Source organism: Loxodonta africana, chromosome 10 (assembly GCF_030014295.1).
Source record: "Loxodonta africana isolate mLoxAfr1 chromosome 10, mLoxAfr1.hap2, whole genome shotgun sequence".
Lineage (NCBI taxonomy): Eukaryota > Metazoa > Chordata > Mammalia > Proboscidea > Elephantidae > Loxodonta > Loxodonta africana.
In genome coordinates, this window is record NC_087351.1 from 70,110,905 (window position 1) to 70,131,375 (window position 20,471).

The 20,471-nt window shown below is 38.9% G+C and overlaps 1 protein-coding gene across 1 annotated transcript; it reads right to left on the minus strand.

Moving 5' to 3' along the window:
- Nucleotides 1-9,201: 9,201 nt before the first annotated feature.
- Nucleotides 9,202-19,852, minus strand: ARMH4 (armadillo like helical domain containing 4). The gene is made up of 3 exons (XM_023546202.2): nt 18,320-19,852; nt 12,027-12,278; nt 9,202-9,729 (listed from the first exon to the last, which is right to left on the minus strand). The coding sequence occupies exons 1-3, from the start codon at nt 19,761-19,763 to the stop codon at nt 9,476-9,478; spliced, it is 1,950 nt and encodes a 649-aa protein (XP_023401970.1). The 5' UTR covers nt 19,764-19,852; the 3' UTR covers nt 9,202-9,475.
- Between the last annotated feature and the right edge of the window lie 619 nt (nt 19,853-20,471).

Consider the following 20,471-nt stretch of genomic DNA (forward strand, 5'->3'; position numbering starts at 1 on the left):
TGTCACACTGCAGGGGGGAAGTGTGCGAACTAACTCTCATAATGTTTTTCGAGAAGAATCTCCCTCCTCTGCCCTTCCTCACTTCCCTCCCCTCCCTCCTACTCTGGCTTCCCAAGGTAAGTTTGAAGAATCACTTAAGTGTATTGAGTATCCCTTGGCTGGATGAATTCAGATGTTGCTATGGATTCCAATGAGAAAAAATGAAATAATGTACAATCTCTCAATAAAGCCCAAGAAATCTAAGTTAATTCCTACTAAATCTCGGACAGTGTGATTGAGAACCACTGCCTTATTTACATAAAAAGTACTTAATTCCAGGCCTAAAATAAGCATTAGATTTAAAACAATGACAACAAGCAGGGCAAGTCAAGTAGGAAGCAGACCAATCAAACCAGATGATGGTCCTAAAACCACGTACTCAGTTGCTGATTTTCACTACCCAGCATCTGATTCCCACTGGCCGTGGTGGACACGAGGCAGAAAAGTCTGACCCTGCCCCTGCCCTTCAGGAGGTTGTATAGAATCCAGTTAAGAGGTTACAAATGGATGGTCAAGGGTCAGGACGACAGATTCATTAGGGATGTTCACATACTAAAAACAAAATATAAAAATTAGAATTTTCAGCTCATCTTAGAAAAATTCTGAAATCTGTCATCACTGAGCTCACATCCTCCCTAGAAGCAATTTGAACAGAATCTATCTGGATCAGGGGGAGTATGTGCTTTCCATTGTAACACACTCACACTCCTTACTATCTTATGAAACTTCCTCTTCATTTACTTACATTATCTACCTGGTCCCTGACCCATGGATACATGGAGAGGACATGAATATTTAATTATAACAATTAACAAAAGTAGTACATGATAAATGATGTGTAATTTTAAGGATATGAAGTGGTCGATCATTAACATAAAAAAAAAACAAAACATAGCTCATATTTATTATGCATTTATCCCATGTCAAAAAGTATGCCAAGAACATTGCATCCAAGATCTCATTTTAGCCTGATAATAAGGCAAGATATAGGAAAATCAACATCTCTGCTTTATAGATGGGAAAACTGAGGCATAAAGACATGAAATAATTTGGTTGAGATACAGTGCTTATTCGTGATGGGCCCAGGTTGTTCATTTGAGACCAGAACCAGAGCTACTATCCCACATAGCTCACCAATGTGAGCTCCACAGAGGAGAATGTGTTTGAAATGAATTGTTTCTGTTTCTTTTTTCCTGTCCCCTTTTAACTTCATAAAACCAAAAAACCAAATCAGTTGCTGTCAAGACTATTCCAACTCATGGCAACCCCTTATGTTGCAAAGTAGAATTACACTCCATAGAGTTTTCAAAACTGTGACCTTTTGGAAGCAGATCTCCAAGCTTTTCTTCTGAGGTGCCTCTGGGAGGGTTTGAACTGCCGGCCTTTTTGTTAGTAGTAAAGCACTTAATCATTTGTGCCACCCAGGACCCGATAAACCCCTATGTTTATGCAGTAGTGGAACTCTGACTATTATTTACTATAGAATGGGACTGAATGACTCTATTATCATTCAGGTGTATGCCTTGTACATTGCCTAGAAGAAATCAAGCAACTCCTTTAATAGGGGACGGATTTCCCCTGAAGGGTGGGATGTACACGGTGTAGATCATGATGGTGTCTGGCTGTCAACGGCCTAACAATAGAAGGTACATCCTTCAACCTGGAAATCTGGCCAAACAGCATGTATACATAGGGCTGGGGGGGGGAGTGGGGAGGGGTCCCTTACTTGGCGGTGGGCCCTGGGAGAAATTTACGTGTTGGTCTTGGCTTCTCCATGTAGGGGAATAGAAAATAAGTTACCCTCTGTATAGGAGACAAGCCAAGAGCTGAGAAGCCAGAAAGCCTGACAGACAAGGTGCCTGCAAAACTGTCCGGATGCTTTGGGGACAGAGTATAAAAACTCTCGCAGACAGAGCATGGACTGGGTCAGGGCCTGGGAGTCCGGGGCGCTCATTTGCTAAGGTAAGGACAGAGAGAAATTTGTACTTTGTGAGCCTAATCCTTTTTATGTTTCTTTTATTTCCTTGGTTTATTTACTTTGTGTTCCCTTAGGTTTGAGCCAACTACTTTTAAAATTTCTACTAACCGTCAGCTGAAACAAGTGAAGGGGTTTTGTGTATGCTTAAGCCAGAGTTTCAATAGGAAACAGGATTCCCCAGGAAGCAAGGGAAGCAGACACTTTGGGAAAATTCAGAGGGAGCAGTGTCAGGGCCCCTGCCCACCTGAAGAATCTCCTCCTCTTGCTAAAACCTTGGCGATTCTTTGTACCGTTTTTATAGAAGAAGAAGAAATTTCCATAGAATATATTTATTCTGGAAATATCAAACAATGTAGAAGGAGGTACAATGGCTGAGAAGCAAAGGCACTAGTAAATGTAGGCAGAATCAATGTAAATCTTTCAGAACAAATTTTATATTTCCAACTGTGATAATTTTTTAAAACTTATAAGGCCACTCAAGTTGATGCATTACATTTTCTTCTCATCTTTTCCTTCGGGAGATATATATGCATTTTAATGTTATAAGGTAGATGCCAAAACAACTTCATAGTTATAAATACAGCCTGATAAAGTCCAGTTGATAATATCCTGACATTATTTTACACATTTTTAAGGTTTGTAACTGTCTCGTACTCCAATGCAATAAAACCCGTATACTTACACTAGCAAAAGGAGATATATATATATAACCCTCATGTTTAAAAATCATTTCTTAAGAAAGCATGCCTTAATTTTCTGCAAACATCTAAAATACCTTTGAAATCTCAACAACCTACTATGCCATTCCAAGCTACATGTTTGTTTCAACAGCTGCACAAAAACCGCCACACATGGAAAACTCTGCATGAACCAGTCCTCGCAGCGATTCTCAACCCTAGAGTATGAGCCCAGGTGAATCATTCTGAATGAATCTTTTAGCCTCAGATTCTGAACATTCCCTCCGCAGAGATAGGGTACCACTTCCTATAAATCAGATATTTGTTAGCCTGAGGCTGAGCACCTCGTTGCCCCATTTACGTTGAAAAGTAGTCTCTCCTGTTATTAAAAACTATTCTTAAGAAATAATTCATGTAACCAATAAACTAAATTAGAAAAACTTGCTTGATTATACATGTGATTATACTTGATTATACAGTGAGATACATATGTACACAAATCTGTACTCACAAACTCTTCCCCCCCACACACACACAACACATATGACATACCCAGGCACACATATCAATTCCCTGTTTCTCTAAGCCAAGGCTGAGCTCTCTCTAACTCTCAGAGTCCTTTTTCTGTAATTTTCTTGTGATATTTTCTGCCTTCTGCCTTGAATTCCTGTTATTTATTTACCTGTCTTACCCCTTCTCCTAAAATTTATGCTCCCTAAAGAGCAAGATCCATCTCCAATTCTTTGTATTATCTGAATTGCCAAGCAAATACTTGTTAAATGCACACATAAATGAATGGTTAATATAACTGCCGAAAAAAGAAATTGCTCGTCCTTTCCTAATATTCAGCAATAAGGATTAGATGTTTCGTGTATTCATACTAATAACGTTATAAAAGTAAAATTTTTTATTAAATTCCCATGGTTTTTGACAGACTAGGTACCTGTGAAAAAAATTAGGATTTAAGTCACCACTAAAATCAAAGGGCAAAACTCTTTTCCATTCCTTTCTCAAACCATTTGCCCTCAAGTCAATTTCAACTCAAGGTGACTGCACGTATACAGAGCAAAACTGCTCCACAGGGTTTTAAAGGCTGTGACCTTTCGGAAGCAGATCACCAGGCCTTTCCTCCCAGGCACCTCAGGCTGGGATTGAATCACCTATCTTTCAGTTAGTAGCCTGGCATTTAACTGTTTGAGCCACCAGGGACTACGTTCTTTCCTCCCTTGTATGTAATTTAAATGGCTCTGCCACTGAGGCAAAATTAAATCAGAATTCAAAGAATTTCTGAAAATAAAAAGCAAAACTTGTGCTCATTCTCAGCATAATTAGAGTGAACATCCTTAACCTCATACTACAAAATCACAAGTAGCAGTGAATGGTTCGAGTTTATCACACTCTCCTTAATCTTTAACCTCATACACTGCACAGCAGCATCAAAGATAAATCACATAAGCTCCATTTGATAAGTATGGCCTCAAGATCAGATTTTTGAACACTCTTTCTCATTCATCCCGCTCCAGCTACCTTCTGAATTAAAAGTCATGAAAGAATTGCAAAAATAATAAGAAAAATGCTCTCTAAAAAAGGAGTGCTTATTGGAAATGCCAAAAAAAATTGATTTTGTGAATTAACGTGCAAGTGAATAGCAGACACTTCTCCCATAAAAATTATATGAGCTATTAAGGATTCTCAGTGGAGCTATTAAAGAAAAGTATTTCTGAGAATTTCCTCTAATGCCACTTAATGAATACATTTCCCATTTTGTTTCCAGTTGACCAATAAAAGAAAGAGACAAAGCATTTTGGCTTCAGCATCAACTATGAGGCCACCACACTGCCAAAAATATCATTTGATCACCTGAATGGAGGTATATTTTTCAAACATGACCTGTTCCTGAAATTCCTATATTATCAGCACAGAGAGTCCCTAGGACAGTGACAGAACTAAGAACCCCAGATAAGAAAGGAGAGATAATACCACTATCTCTTCAGCAGAGGAAATTAAGAGGCACTGCAAATACATATTGGAAGTGGTCTCTGAGAACTGCAGAAAACATTTATGAAATTAAAAAAAAAAAAAAACACACACACAAAGGAAGAAAATGGATGTCACTGAAAGAGATTAAACAACAAGTGACAGAATAATGACAGGTTTCTACCCCATGTGTGCCTCCTGGCTGGCCAGAGGTGTCAGAAATGCAATCTTTTCAAACCTAAATATAAAGACAGTCAAACTGGTCTTCAAAAAGCAAGGAAAAAACTGTTAGAAAAGAAAAAACTCAAGTCAAATGACATATTTGGTCTTACTTTTAACAGATCAAGGTAGTATTACAAAGTTAACCATAACTTCTCTGTTGGAGATCAAAATTTTAAAATATCTTCACATGTTAAAAAAGGTAATTCTCCAGCAAGCCAAGTGCTATGAGTTCGTTTCATAAAGTCTGTAATAAATGGGCCTTTTGAAACCGGTGAGGAAACAGGAATCGTCTAGGGTAAGGGCACGGTATTATACAGACCCAACACTCAGTCTATTATACCCACAGAAAGATTATTAATTGGATCAGTCAGATCAAGAACCCCAATTCTCCAGACCAGAGAGACTGGCATTTCTTCTTCTCTTGCAGAAGAGCAATAAACTAAGCCAGGGTCACCCCAGGAGAGCTCAAACAAAATCACCATGTTCTTGTGACGACTTTCTGGTCAGCACCATGAGGAATACAAGTGGTTTCCCATCTCCACTGGCTGGAAGGCGAGGATATTGATTTTTAAACATTAGGGGAGGCAGTGTTGGGGGATCAGAAGGGAGGATTACTAACACCTTAATCACAAGAGCTAAGAAATCTCTGTTTTTGTACTCCTACCTTCCACATGTTCTTAGAAACCTAGTACCTGGCACAAAACAGACCCACAGTGGATTTTTCTAAATATTGAATTTTTAAAGCAATAACCATTCACCCTACAGAATTATTGCTACAATTTGACAGCACAGATGAATTTCCACATTCCATGGGAGTATAGAAAAGACTAAAATAAGTTTGATTTATTTAGGGTAAATGGATAAATGGATACCCTCCGTTGGATTTCTAATACACACAAAGCAGAACTTCTTTTAAGTAAGAAATACTGAAAGTTCTCGCCTATTTTATATTAATACTAAAATATTTTAAAGACATTTAGCCTGATTAAAAAACTCCTTTTAAGTATGCATTCAATTTTAAGCTGGCATTTTGAAACTGAGAAAGACATTAAAAATCAATAAAAGAAGGAAATCAACCTATACCAACCAAGACCATGCCCAAAAATATTTTATGTAGTTATAAATACAAATATGTATATTTGTAATTATAATTTGCCACTGTGCTATTTTGAATAAAAAATTAGAATGTTTTTGTCATGTTTGTATTTCAAAGATGCTTAATACAGCCCACATAGAGTTATGTCTAAAATAATTACAGTAAAACCTATGAAAGCCAGAACTTGTACAAGGCAGAAATCTAACAGAGAAGGAAAACTCAAATATTTTCCACTAATAGGATAGAAAAGGGGTAAGACTGCACCCTGTTAAAGACAGAAAACTTGCAAGACCTGGAAAAACAAGGCAGTATAATGCATTCTTTATCATCTTCAACTCATATATTTAAAAAAAAAAAAAATCAAAGGCCCAAAGTCCATTAAATGAGGAAAAGACAGTCTTTTCAATAAATTGTACTGGCAAAACTGGATGTTCAGCTGTTAAAAAAATAGTGCCCATACCTAACACCACACACAAAAACTAATTCAAAATGGATCAAAGACTGAAATATTAAATCAAAAACTATAAAGATAATATAAGAAAAATAGGGTCAACACTAGAGGCCCTAATGCATGGCATAAATAGCATACAAACCAAAACTAATAATATACGTACACCAGAAGACAAGCCAGATAACCGGGATCTTCTGAAAATTAAACAATTATGCTCATCAAAAGACTTTACCAAAGGAGTAAAAGAAAACCTATAGACTGGGAAAAAATTTTGCTATGACAAATTCGACAAAGACCTAATCTCTAAAATCTATAGGAAAATCCAACACCTCTACAAGAAAAAGATAAATAATTCAGTTAAAAAATGGACGAAGAATATGAACAGACACTTCACCAAAGAAGACACTCTAGCAGCTAACAGACACATGAGGAAATGCTTGCGATCACTAGCCATTGAAGAAATGCAAATCAAAACTACAATGAGGTACCACCACCACCCCCCACCCCCCCACCCCCCGCCACATCACTAGCACGAATCAAAAAAACAGAAAATAACGAATGTTGGAAAAACTGCAGGGAACTTAGAACTGTTACTCACTGCTAGTGAGAATGTAAAATGGTACAACGATTTTGGAAAATGATATGTGTAGGAGACCTAAAACTCTGGGACCTCTTAGATGAGTCAGGAAAATTCCAATACATTTCAATACAATTGCCATCATCTACTAAATTTATAAAATCATTACTTTCACAAGTATGGATTATTCACGAATATAATGTTTTTCTCTGATTTAATGAGTCCTCCCAGGTAAAGCTGTCATCTCTAACTCAGGTTCATTTGCAGGAACCTGTTTTTTCCAGACGAGCAGACAGCTAACATGAGGCACTTAACTCCAAGTCATGTGGTCTTTATCTTAACGTGGAGTGCAAGAGCTGTTGGCCTCTGAGCCTGCTTTTGATCCACCCCTTAAACTGGGTTCTACTATGGGATTCTTCACCAAACTCATTGCCATCCAGTCATTGACTCATGGTGATCCCATTTGTGACAAAGTAGAACTGCACCATAGGGTTTCCTTAGGTGTAATCTTTACAGAAGCAAATCACTAGGCCTTTCTTTCTCCTGTGGAGCCACTGAGTAGGTTCTGACTGTCAACCTTTAGGTTAATAGTTGAGCACAAACTGTTTGCACTATCCATGGACCTTGGAATTTGCCACCCTACTCCTAAAATATCATGTTGCACTGTCAGAAAACTACCACTGTTATCCTGAAAGTCTGAAATGAAGTCAGCTGCAAACCTAGCTGAAGCACCTTCCCTGCCATACCCCTTGCCGTCGAGTTCAGACTCATAGCGACCCTATAGGACAGAGTAGAACTGCCCCATAGGGTTTCCAAGGACTGCCTAGTGGATTCAAACTACCAACCTTTTGGTTAGCAGCCTAGCTCTTAACCACTACACCACCAGGGTTTCCTTTCCTGCCGTAGAGTACAAGAAATAGAAAGTAACAGCACATCCTATATCTTTGGTACGTCAAACACATGGCTAGTTTAGTGCCCAAAAGATTACCTGTCTTTCAAATTAGCTTATGAAACTGCACTACTAATCTCAGGACATTTTGCAGCTTCAGCCAGGAGCTCTACACTTGCCAAAATGCTGATTGATTCTACGAACTTGGAGTCATGTATCTAGTCTTCTTGTTTGTTGATATGCAGCTGTGTCCCAAGGATCTTTTTCATCCTCAAAGCCAATATCTCAGGAAGTACAACTGGCATGAATTTCTCAGTCAGAATAGGTGAGGAGACTGACTAATCCGCATAGTACAACATCCTAATTCGAAGATGGTAGGAAGGGAGAATAACTCAGCGTTAGCAACCAGAGTAGTATATTAAAATATAACACATACTAATATTTCCATTCCAGAAAAATCTGGTGGGGAAAGACAAGTTTTTCATTTAAACCAGTATGCCCAATCCAGCCTACGTACTGAAATCATCTAAGGCACTTGTTAAAACTGTTGATGCCCATAACAGTTGTACAACATGATGAATGTCGTATCACTGAGTTGTATAGGTAAAAAATGTTAAAGTGCCAAATGTCATGTTACATATATTTTTACCACAAAAAAAAAAAAATTATTAAAAAAAAATGTTGATGCCCAAAACCCACTCCACACCAATTGCATCAGAATCTCTTGGACCCGGGCATTGAGAATTTTTAAAAAGCTTCCCAAGGTGATTTTAACATTCAATTATAATTGAAAACCACTGATTTAGGCCAGGGGTTGGCAAACTTTTTCTGTAAAGTAAGCATTTTAGGCTTTGTGGGCCCTTCAGTCTCTGTCACAACTACTCAGCTCTGCAGCAGCAGCAAAAAGTAGCCATAGACAATATGGAAATGAACAAGTCTGGCTGTGTTCCAATACATTATTTATGAACACTAAAATTTGAATTTCATATAACTTCTAGATGTCACAAAATATTATTCTTATTTTGATTTTTTTCCCCAAACATTTATAAATGTAAAAGCCATTCTTGGCTTGTAGACCATACAAGAACAGATGGCAGGCCAGTTTTGACCAGACCGTATTTTACCGATCCCTCGTCTAAAATACAGATTGAACACACTTAATCTTTTCTCAAAAACAACATTTGCTAAGCATTATGGATTGAATTGTATCCCCCAGAAAGTTAAACCCCTATACCTGTAAATACAGCCCTGCTTGGAAATAGGGGTTTTCTTTTGTTAACGAGGTCACAGCGGGTAGGGTAGATCCTAAAGCTAATCCCCTCTGAGTGTTGTCTTATAAGAAGAGCAGAATAGACACAGACACACAAGGAAGATGCATCTACAAGTCCAGAAACACTAAGGATTGATGGCAACTTCTAGAAACTGAAAGAAACAAAGACCTTTCCCTAGAGCCAACGCCCTGAATTCTGACTTCCAGTCTCCTGAATGATGAGAAAAAAAATTTCTGTTCTTTGAAGCCACTCACTTATGGTATCCTTGTTACAGCAGCACTAGCAAACATTCAGTGACTCAACCGGTCCTAGAAAATATCCCCTTCAAAACATGGATACCTTCAGATTCAAGTTGGTCCAGGCCGTATGTGGCAGCTGTATAAACACGACTAATGGATGGAACAACAGTTCTTCCCTCAGAGGACACCTCAGAAGCAGGAAGCACTAGGGAAATGCTGGCCACCTCCTCCATTACTCCAGGGGGGGTCACTGGAGAGTCCAAAACCGACGTGAACAGCTCCTCACTTGGTCCCGTGACCGTGTCCATCAGTTCTGCCAAGAAAAACAGACAGGATGTGATCCACGAGATGATCATTATGAGAAATGCAAACTGTGCTTTCACTTTTTAAGCAAAAAATGATTCATGAAACCAAAATCTTATATACAGTAAGTTTGGCACCTAGACCAGCTATCCGAGTCAAACACTTTCTCTTCCAAAAAAAATATTGTCTCAAATCACAATTTTTTAAAAAGAAATCTCTATCTCCCCTTCATTCTACTCACAATATTATGGATTTTGCAGGACTTTATATAATTTATTACCAAAAGCAGCAAATTTAATAAAAACTCATTAAAATACATGCCGAAGACTATGTTTGAAAACCAAGTGTCTTTCTCTAAAACAAGATAAATTGTAAGAGCCTAGATCTCTGTCTGAAATGTGTTCAATTTCAAAACCACCCAATTTAGCCCCAAGTGTGCCCAAGTCTACAGACATTTTTTTCTTTTTTATTCCCAAGTCTACAGACATTTAAACAGTTGTAGTTTGCAAATCTGCTTGAGCATCAGAATTTCGTGAGGTAACTTTTTAAATATAGATTCTCCTACCTTCCACACACCCCAACTTACTGAATCAGAATCTCTTTGGCAGTGAAACCTAAGAAAGTGTACTTTTAAAAGCTACCAGGATATGGATCCACAGGGCCTCTCATACATTGCTGGTGGGAATATAAATAGGTGCAACCCCTTTGGGAAACAGTTGAGCATTACTTCCTAAAGTCGAACATTAGCAATTCCACAATTAAGTAGGTATATATATACCCAGGGAAACCCTGGTGGCCTAGTGGTTAAGTGCTACAGCTGCTAACCAAAGGGTCGGCAGTACGAATCCTCCAGGCACTCCTTGGAAACTCTACGGGGCAGTTCTACTCTGTCCTATAGGGTCACTATGAGTTGGAATCGACTCGACGGCACTGGGTTTGGTTTGGTTTTGGGTTATATATACCCAACAGAAACTCCTGCATACATACGATGAAGAACATGTAAAAGAATACCCATGGCAGTAATGTTCACAATAACCAAACCTGGAAATGACTCAAAACCAAATGAACAGAAGAGTGGACGAAAACTGGATGAATAAACTAATATATTTTCAAAATGTAATATTATACAGAAGTCAAAATTTTCATCATATAATATTAATAAGTTCTAAAAAGGCTACCTACATTATGATATCCTTTTTATAAAGTTAAACTCAGCTAAGAGTTTAAGATGTATACTTTTAAGAATAAATAGAGATGCAATAAAACTAAAGGAAAAGGAAGTCAAGGAAATGATGAACACAAGATTCAGGATGACAGTCACCAGAGGAGGAAGGGCTGTGATGAGTTGCATGTAGGTTAGTGACAAGGCCCTCGTTTTTGCAAGGGAGTGGGAAAATTGGAAAGTATTTGTTACGTTGTTAAAAACAATGCATCAAATAATTAAAAGTGGATCACACTTGAATTAAGGAGACACAGACATGAGGTCCAAAAATAATAATGCAGCCGTTCCTCATTATTCTTGGATTCCATAATCGCAAATTCCCTTACTAGCTGAAAGTTATTTGTAACTCCAAGATCAATACTTGTGGTGCTTTCCCTATCATTCAGGGACATGGGCATGTACAAAGTGGTAAAAAAAAATACGTCACTCAGCAGTATATGGTCCCAGCTAAGATCAAACAAGGCTGGTTGGGTAGTCACTAACTCACTGTTCACAGGGACTTTACCACAAATAATGAGAATCAACTTACTATGCATGCTTTTTTAAATACCCAGGTGATTTCAAAGATCACCCAGATTGAGAGCCTTCCTGCCCTTAAAAAAATCAGAGCTTTTGATGGCCTCCTGTAACTTTGTGTACAGTATTTCAAATCCTTAAAATAGCCTATAAAACAGGCGCTATTTAGTGATGAACAAACCAAGGCTTACAGAAGCTAAGCAACTTGCTTGAAGCCACAATACTAACATGGGCCAAGTTGGGATTCAAACCCTTGCTATTTTCACCTCACCTCTCTGACTCCTAGCAGCCAGAGTTGCAAACTAGGAGAGAGTGCTCAGGTCTAGCTGCACAGGACCCAGAGATAAGCCATCCAGCTTTTATTTGGGAAGTAACCTCTAGCCTTTTAGGCTATGCCACGTAGCTTCAAACAAGAGAAATTTCCCTTACCTTTCCTATTCGCTAACCAGATGAGGTGTCTGTGCACAATGGCCGCTGTCAGGGCCATCTGCCTCACTCATCCTATTCTTTGTCAGCTCACAGAAAAGATCCACCCCCAAAACACTGAGACCAATTCCCTCCTTACAGACCTTCCACGGTGGGAGTAACTTCGAAAGACCAAGGTAAGGCTGTAGTTGAAACTTCAGTGTCCACAGGCTCCGATCTTCTTGACAGCTGAGTAACACCAGGAACATCAGATGTCGGGGTGGGAGGCTCTTTTCCTTCCTCGGTCTCACCATTTTCTCTGGTGGCCTCCAGGGTAGAAACCTGTTCTTGCGTCATCAATGATAAAGTGGCTTCTACTTCTTGAACAGCTGTTGTCATCTCTTGAGTAATAATGTCTTAAAAGGGAGGAAACAATATTTTAAAATAGACCAAATTTCTATACCTTAAGAAGTTACTATATAATTAATAAACTAGGAGAAAGGGGTGCAGATAGCTATTTCAAGGATTGGAAAAGGAAAGAGAGAGCTCAGAAATAAAATGCCAGTAAGTAATGCTTTCACTGCCGTTACTTTCAGAAGCGGTATACGAAACAAAGTAAGAAGATCAACATCTAAGCTACCTTTCAGATGTATTTGAATATCAATATAATCAGTTTGTTAGGAAACAAATGATACATGACTACGTTACACTCAAAAATTTTCAGAAGCACTTGATTTATTAATTTTAACATTTGCATTTCTCAAGGGGAAAAGGAAGTTAGCATTTTAACATAACAAGAATAATTACAATAACTAATAGTTCACTGAGTTTCTGTTCTGTGCCATACACACACAATGCTAAGTACTCGTTGTGCATTATTTTATCCTCCCACATGCACTGACGGAGCCCTGGTGGCACAGTGGTTAAGATCTTGGCTGCTAACCAAAAAGGTCAGCAGCTCTAACCTACCAGCCTCTCCTTGAAAACCCAGTGGAGCAGTTCTACTCTGTCCTATAGGGTTGCTGTGAGTCGGAATCGACTTGATGGCCACGGGTTTGGTTTGGTTTGGTTCGGTTTGGGGTTTATGCATTTTTAAGTGCTCATATCATCCCATAGAAGCCATATATCATAGTGATCCATAAGGCAGACTCTGGAGCCAATTTGTCTTAGTCTGAATTCTGGTTCAGCCACTTACTAGCTGTGTGACCTTAAACAAATTACCTAGTATCTCTGGGCCTTGAGTTGCCTCAGTTGTGTAAATTGAGGATAATAATAGTATCTATCTGATTGAGATGTTACTAAATTAAATTATATAACCCATGTAAAACAATCACTACATGCCTGGTACTTGGTAAGTATTCAATGAAAAAAAAAAAACAAATTTCCGTAGATTCCAACTCAGGGTGCCCCATGCGTGTCAGAGTTAGAACTGTGCTCCACAGGGTTTTCAGTGGCTGTTTTTTCCGAAGTAGATCTCCAGGCCTTTCTTCTGAGGTGCCTCTGGGTGTACTTGAAACGCTAACTTTTTGGTTAGCAGCCAAGCACATTAACCATCTGCACCATCGTGGGACTGTAAGTATTCAACAGGTATCAGCTATTGTTATCCCTATTATACAGAATAACTGAGGTTTAAAGAAGCTAAGAACCTGCGTAAGGTTGCACAGCTAGTACTCTTTATCACTGTGCTAGCTACGCATTTGTTTTTGGTTTTTAATTTTACTTTGTTGTTATTGCTGTAAGAATATAAACAGCAAAACATACACCAAGTCAACCATTGCTACATGTACAATGTACATTCTGTGAGTCGTGCAACCATTCTCGCCCTCTTTTTCTGAGTTGTTCCTGCCCCGTTAACATAAATTCACTGTCCGCTAAGGTTCCTATCTAATCTTTTGAGTTCCTGTCATCACTTTGATCCCATATAGATAGTTCTTAAAAGAGCATAACGTTCAAGGTAGGCCTTTTTTACTAGGTAAGCTAAACTACTGTTTGGTTTTAAGAAGATTTCAGGGGCTTTTTTTGGTTTAAGTTTTAAAGATTGTCCCGGCAATAGTTTCAGGGGTTCATCCAGCTCTGCATTTGTTTTTAAATTAAGAAAGGGGAATACAATAAACCTGCAGGGCATGACATATCTATCACAGGACCACTTTCTTTATATTATAATCTCCTCAAATACATCATTGAAGGCTATTTATAAGGATCAAGATTTGCTTCCTTCTTAAGAAGGGACTGTGCTAGAAATTTCAAATACTGAGTCACTACTAAAACCTTAATTTCTAGGAGACCTTGTTTCATCTATTTTAAATTATTAGTTCTAGATACATAGCACATTAGCAAGTCCAGTAAGTTATACAATGAAAAATAGCAGCATTCTAGGGATTAGGTTTTCTAAAACTTTTCAGTAATGACACCGTGGTACTTCCTATTACTGATTTTTCCTTAGAAACAAGGTATTTGCTTTAGAATAGTGTGTGTTTGTTTTTATTTGCTTGTTTGTTTTTCTAGTATAAGCAATTCCTTTTCTTGGTAGCCCCCCAGTTTGGGCTATTTTTTCTTTTGTATTCAAGAGGTTTTTTTACATTTGATGGATTAATATACCTGATTACGGGACAAACAATGTGAGTGAGGATAAGGTTTTTACATGTGCTTCATATTTGCTCCTTGAATATTTGTTTTGTTTTGTTTCTTTCTCCAGTAAGATTGTAAATCTCTTGACAGCTGGAATTTGTTGTTGTTGTTGTTGTTTTTAATCTCCAGCACCTAGGACAGTGCTCTCTGCCACAAGATGATAATACTACATAGTTTTATCATTTTTAGCAGTATGAGTTCTCTGTGTTGTCCTCATTTTTGAAAGCATAATAAGGAGCCAAGATGGCGGACTAGGCAGACGCAACCTCGGATCCCTCTTACAACAAAGACACGGAAAAACAAGTGAATCGATCACATACATAACAATCTACGAACCCTGAACAACAAACACAGATTTAGAGACGGAGAACGAATTAATACGGGGAAGCAGCGATTGTTTTCAGAGCCTGGACCCAGCGTACCAGTCAGGTACGGCACAAGCACAGAGAACTGCTCCACCCCCCTGAACTAACCCCGGGAGGGGGACCAGCCGGTTCCGCCGGCGGCATGGGACGCAGCCGGTAGGAGAAGTCCCCGGGAGGCAGCGACTGGTATTGGAGCGGGGAGAACAGCGTCCCAGCCGGGACACTCGGTCACGGCACAAGCACGGGGAGCTGCTCCACCCACCTGAACTAACCCTGGGAGGGGGCCCAACCGGTTTGGAGGGTGGTACAGCAAAGCGGCTGGAGGGACGAGAAGTCCCCGGGAGGCAGCAACTGATTTTGGAGTCGAGAGTGCACCGTCCCAGCAGGGGAGCTTTGACGCTGGGCGTGGGGCTGGAAGCGGAGGATCTGACCATGACTCCAGCGGGCCAGACCCCCCGGGGGCAATCTCCACACAGCCAGCACACATAGGCGACGCGCCCCGCGGGAATCTTAGATATAATAGTCATTCCAAGAAAGACAAGCAACTCTGGCTATATTCTGAGGTGCTACTCTCCTATCTCTCTGTTCCCTCCCCCACCCTCCCCAGGCGGCTTCATTAACATCCGAATAGCCTGAGCCAGAGGGAGAAATCTGATAGGGATCTGACTGCCTTTTTTTTTAGCGGATTTTCTGGAAAAACTAGTTTCCCAGTGATGGCTCGGAGACAACAATCCATATCAAACCACTTAAAGAAGCAGACCATGACAGCTTCTCCAACCCCCCAAACAAAAGAATCAAAATCTTTCCCAAATGAAGATACAATCCTGGAATTATCAGATACAGAATATAAAAAACTAATTTACAGAATGCTTCAAGACATCACAAATGAAATAAGGCAAACTGCAGAAAAAGCCAAGGAACACACTGATAAAACTGTTGAAGAACTCAAAAAGATTATTCAAGAACATAGTGGAAAAATTAATAAGTTGCAAGAATCCATAGAGAGACAGCATGTAGAAATCCAAAAGATTAACAATAAAATTACAGAATTAGACAACGCAATAGGAAGTCAGAGGAGCAGACTCAAGCAATTAGAATGCAGACTGGGACATCTGGAGGACCAGGGAATCAACACCAACATAGCTGAAAAAAAAAATCAGATAAAAGAATTAAAAAAAAAAAATGAAAGCATAATGAACACTTTTGAGAACAAATATTTAATTACTGTTGTCGATTGTCATGGATTGAATTGTGTCCCCCAAAATGTGTGTATCAGTTTGGCTAGGTCATGATTCCTAGTGTTGTATGATTGTCTACCATTTGCTATCTGATGTGATTTTCCAATGTGTTGCAAATCCTATCACTATGATGTTAATGAAATGGATTAGTGGCAGTTATACTGATGAGATCTACAAGAGTAGATACTGTCTTAAGTCAATCTCTTTTGAGATATAAAAGAGAGAAGCAAGCAGAGAGACAAGGGGACCTCGTACCACCAAGAAAGCAGCGCCAGGAGCAGAGCATGTCCTTTAGAGCCAACAGAGAAGAGAAGACTTTTCCTGGAGCTGATGCCCTGAATTTGGACTTGTAGCCTACTAGACTGTGAGAGACTAAATTTATCTTTGTTAAAGCCATACACTTGCAGTATTTCTGTTACAGCAGCACTAGACATCCATAATCTCAGTCTTTCACTTCTTTCATTCTTTTGAATTCTTGGGGACAAAAAATTTAAGTGAAAGGAATTGCTTGACTGTTCCTCTTTTCACACAGAACACTGAGAAGCTATTTGATTAATCTGGACCAGGCAAATAGCCAAATTACATAATTCCAAACTGAATGGTTTTCTGTGTTCATTTACTCACCTATTAAACAGAAATCTATTGAGCACCTACTATGTGCCAAGTATTGTGCTATGTGCTGGGAATAAAAAGAAGTTGCCTGTTAAAAGACTGCAGCTAGTGTGGAGATTACGAACAAGTAATGAGCATATACAACTATCAAAATAATCGGACTATTACCAAATCCATTTTACCTTTTAGGCTGTATAAATAGAAATTAGAGTAATCTATGAGTCCCTGGGTGGCGCAAACAGTTAAGTGCTGGCTACTAACCGAAAGGTAGGCCATTTGAATCCACCCAGAAGCACCTCAGAAGAAAGGCCTGGCAATCCACTTCTGAAAGATCACAGCCATTGAAAACCCTATGATATGCAGATCTACTCTGAAATACATGGCATTGCCTTGAGTCAAAACCGACTCAATAGCAACTGAGATTTTTTTGCTTGTTTGTTTTTTTACCACATAAGAATCATGGATTTAATTGTTCAATGAAAAATGTGGTACTATACAACCGTAACGAGCCTAGAAATATCTTAAGGTCTAATAGAGAATTGAACTAACCTTCTTAGTCATATCCAGTCCCCTCCACATCATATGGACCCAACTTTAATGTCATTTAAAAACCAACTTTTCTAGAAGCATGTATGAAAAAAAAACTTACAGTAAACTAGGTCTTTCAGTCTTTCAAAAATGAATGGGACATGTAAAAATCAATCTTTTGTCACTTTAATTTAATCTTAACACTTTTAAATGTATTACTAATTGGATAGTTTCATTAATTGGGTTACCTGGCTTATGTAACAAATTTTACATCTATTCTAAAACAATTTGGAATGAGAGTGTGCACATTACACTAAGCCTTTCCTTCCCACGCCATGATCTAAGCAAATACACTTAATAAAAGAAAAACATTATCCCACGGCAACAAATATAAGGCTTGCCAGTTTGCCACATTCATACTTGTAGAAAATAGAAAGTGTAGAATCAAGCCAGCAGATGACTTATCCTTATTGTTTTTCCCCCTTGTTTCTAAATAAAATTCTCTGTGAGAAAACAAAGTTGGAGAATTCATATGTTAATATTAGGAGACACATACATACCTAAAGCTTTTTTGTAAGATACATTAGGGATATATATTTTTACAATGTGTAAATAAGTATTCTACATTGTTTTTTTTACACCATTTAAATATACAGTCTTTCACCCTTTCCTATACGTTTATACATTCTCAACTCAGCACTACTGACTTTTTGGCCAGATAATGCTTTGTTAGGGGGTTGTGGCAGGGGGAATCCTATGCACTGTAGGATGTCTAGCAGCACCTCTGGACCACTACATGCCAGCAGTACCTCTTAGTTGTGACAACCAAAAATGTCTCCAGACATTGTCAAATGTCCCCTGAAGGACAAAACTGTCCCCAGTTGAAAACCACTGATCTATATGCAAGGATATATTTTGGTGTAATTTCTACATAAAATACAAGTTTTGTGTTCTTTTGCTTTTCATTAAAATCTGTAAGACTTATTTCTTGATTGTCATTTAAAAAAAACAAAACCAAATTGAACCATTCCATATTAAACAAAGCTTGTTTGCTTATTTTTTCTTTTTGTTGTTCCTGTTGTTTACCTTTAAATGTGTTTCCCAGTGGTTGGTATGCCTCAGAATCATATCCTGAGATGGAAACAGTGGTCTCTAAGGAAAATATGCCATCCTTTTCCGTGCTGGATTCCGTGAAGCCTGCTGAATTTTGGAACATGTTTACAACTGAAACTTCCACATCTTCCATTGGACTTGTGGGAATAAAGGAACTTTGATTGGTGAAGGCAGCAGATGTCTCATCCCCATGTGCTATTAGCCATTCCGTCCCTGTGTGTGTTTCCCCTTCAGGCAGCCCCAGGACCATACTGGCAGCCACTGTCAAAGGCTCAGCCCCTTCCACAAAGTCACGGGTGACTTGTGCTGTCTGAGATGTTTCCATTCTCACCTGAGTCTCTGTGTTGTCACCAAGGTTTGGGGCCCTTATCTGGCTTACACTCTCTAATTTGGCGTCATCCCACTCATCACTTAAGACAGAGGTGGTTGGAACAGCTATGCTGACACTGGCTATGACTTCTGGGGTTCCAAGCAGGCTGTCAGTTTCTGGCTCAACACTCAAAGCACCCTCAGTGGTTGCAAGTAAGTGCTTGATGGCAGTAGCCTGGGTATTATCAGTTGTCATCTGTGAAGGCCTCTCTCTATCCAGTGTAAGGCTTTCAGGTTCAGTGCCTGCTGTGGGCTTAGCACCAGGAAGAGAAGCTGACCTGTGTTCTGTGGCTGCTTCAAATTTCTCAGCTCTCAGATTGGTGGTTAGCACTTCTTTAGTATCTACGTAGGATAAAGGTGAATGATCCAGACTAACTTCTTCCTGACTTTCAGTTGCAAATAACTGACCATCCAAATACTTCAGAAAACCTTGTGTTGCTTCTATGGTCCCTTCTACAATGGGCAGAATGTTGGTACTACTAAAGGGCTCCTCCGTCTCATCAATATCCAGAGGAGCAGTCGCAGTGACAGTGATGGCTAACATGGCCTTAGAAAGTCCGCTTTCAGGAGACATTCTCTCTGGCTGGCTGGAACCAAACAGTTCCTCACCTACTGGGACCACTGATTCCGTAGGAGTATAAACATCAGGGCCATTGGGCTGTGTAAGCCTCGCTCCTACAGGATGGGTACCTTCATTAATAGGGGATACTTTATTTAATGATGTTGCTGAGGGTCCTTCTGACACTACCATTGGATCTTCAGAGACCACCTGCCAGAGCATTTGTTTTGAAGTTTTGGAGTTATTTTCTAGGTCTTCTATGTCTGTCCTCTCAGGCTGCCTTTCTTCTGCATGAATACGTGCTACCTCTCTCCTTTCCATTTTGGGGAAGGCCAGACATTGTGTAGAAAAGTTGAGAGCCAGGAGGCTACAGAAAGCCAGATAAATGTGCAATACAATTGGTCTGTTCATAGCGGAAGAAAAACGTGCACATAAATTGGCAGAGTTGACAATTCCAGTAATTGCGCCCTGCAGAAAAATAAAACACATCAAACTGTCATATATATTTTTTGGAACGAAGCCCCTTCAAATTAGAACATAAGTAAAATAATCTCCTTGACTTCATGCTCAGAGGTGGTAGGTAACAGTGGCTGTTCTACTTCTTTGCACCTTTGAGACATGGATAACCCAATTCATTTTTCCCTGCTGAATTGTGCAGCTGATTTAACTTGAAGCTCCTAGAAAAGGATACACATAGTTCAAGTACTAAGCTCATTGTTTTTCTTAAAACACCTTCTTGAAATAAACTAGCCTTAAAGTCACATTTACAATATTCTCTCTAAATTCCTCCAATAATCATATACTCAAATGACTATAGAAATAGTAAAACGTAGTAAACCTTCACCTAAAGTACAATTAAAAAAAAAATTTCTTTTTTTTTAAAAGACCTCAAAAGAGTAGTTTTTTACCTTTAAAAAAATAGTAAAATGTCCAGGATATAGAAAGTAAATTTAACACAGTCATTCAAAAAACCTCTTACATCTGCGTTAAAACTTATTAAATATCATCCTAAATTACCTAATAGAAGTTACATTCAGCAGTTACATTCAAGTATATAAATTAATTCCAATTAAAATTTGCCTTTAAAATGCTTACATAATTTCTTACTCTATGCAACAACTACAAAAATTGTAGGCAAAACTTCCATGTTTCAAAATTTAAGAACTACGAAAAGTTGAAAAATTAAGCAATGCGAAT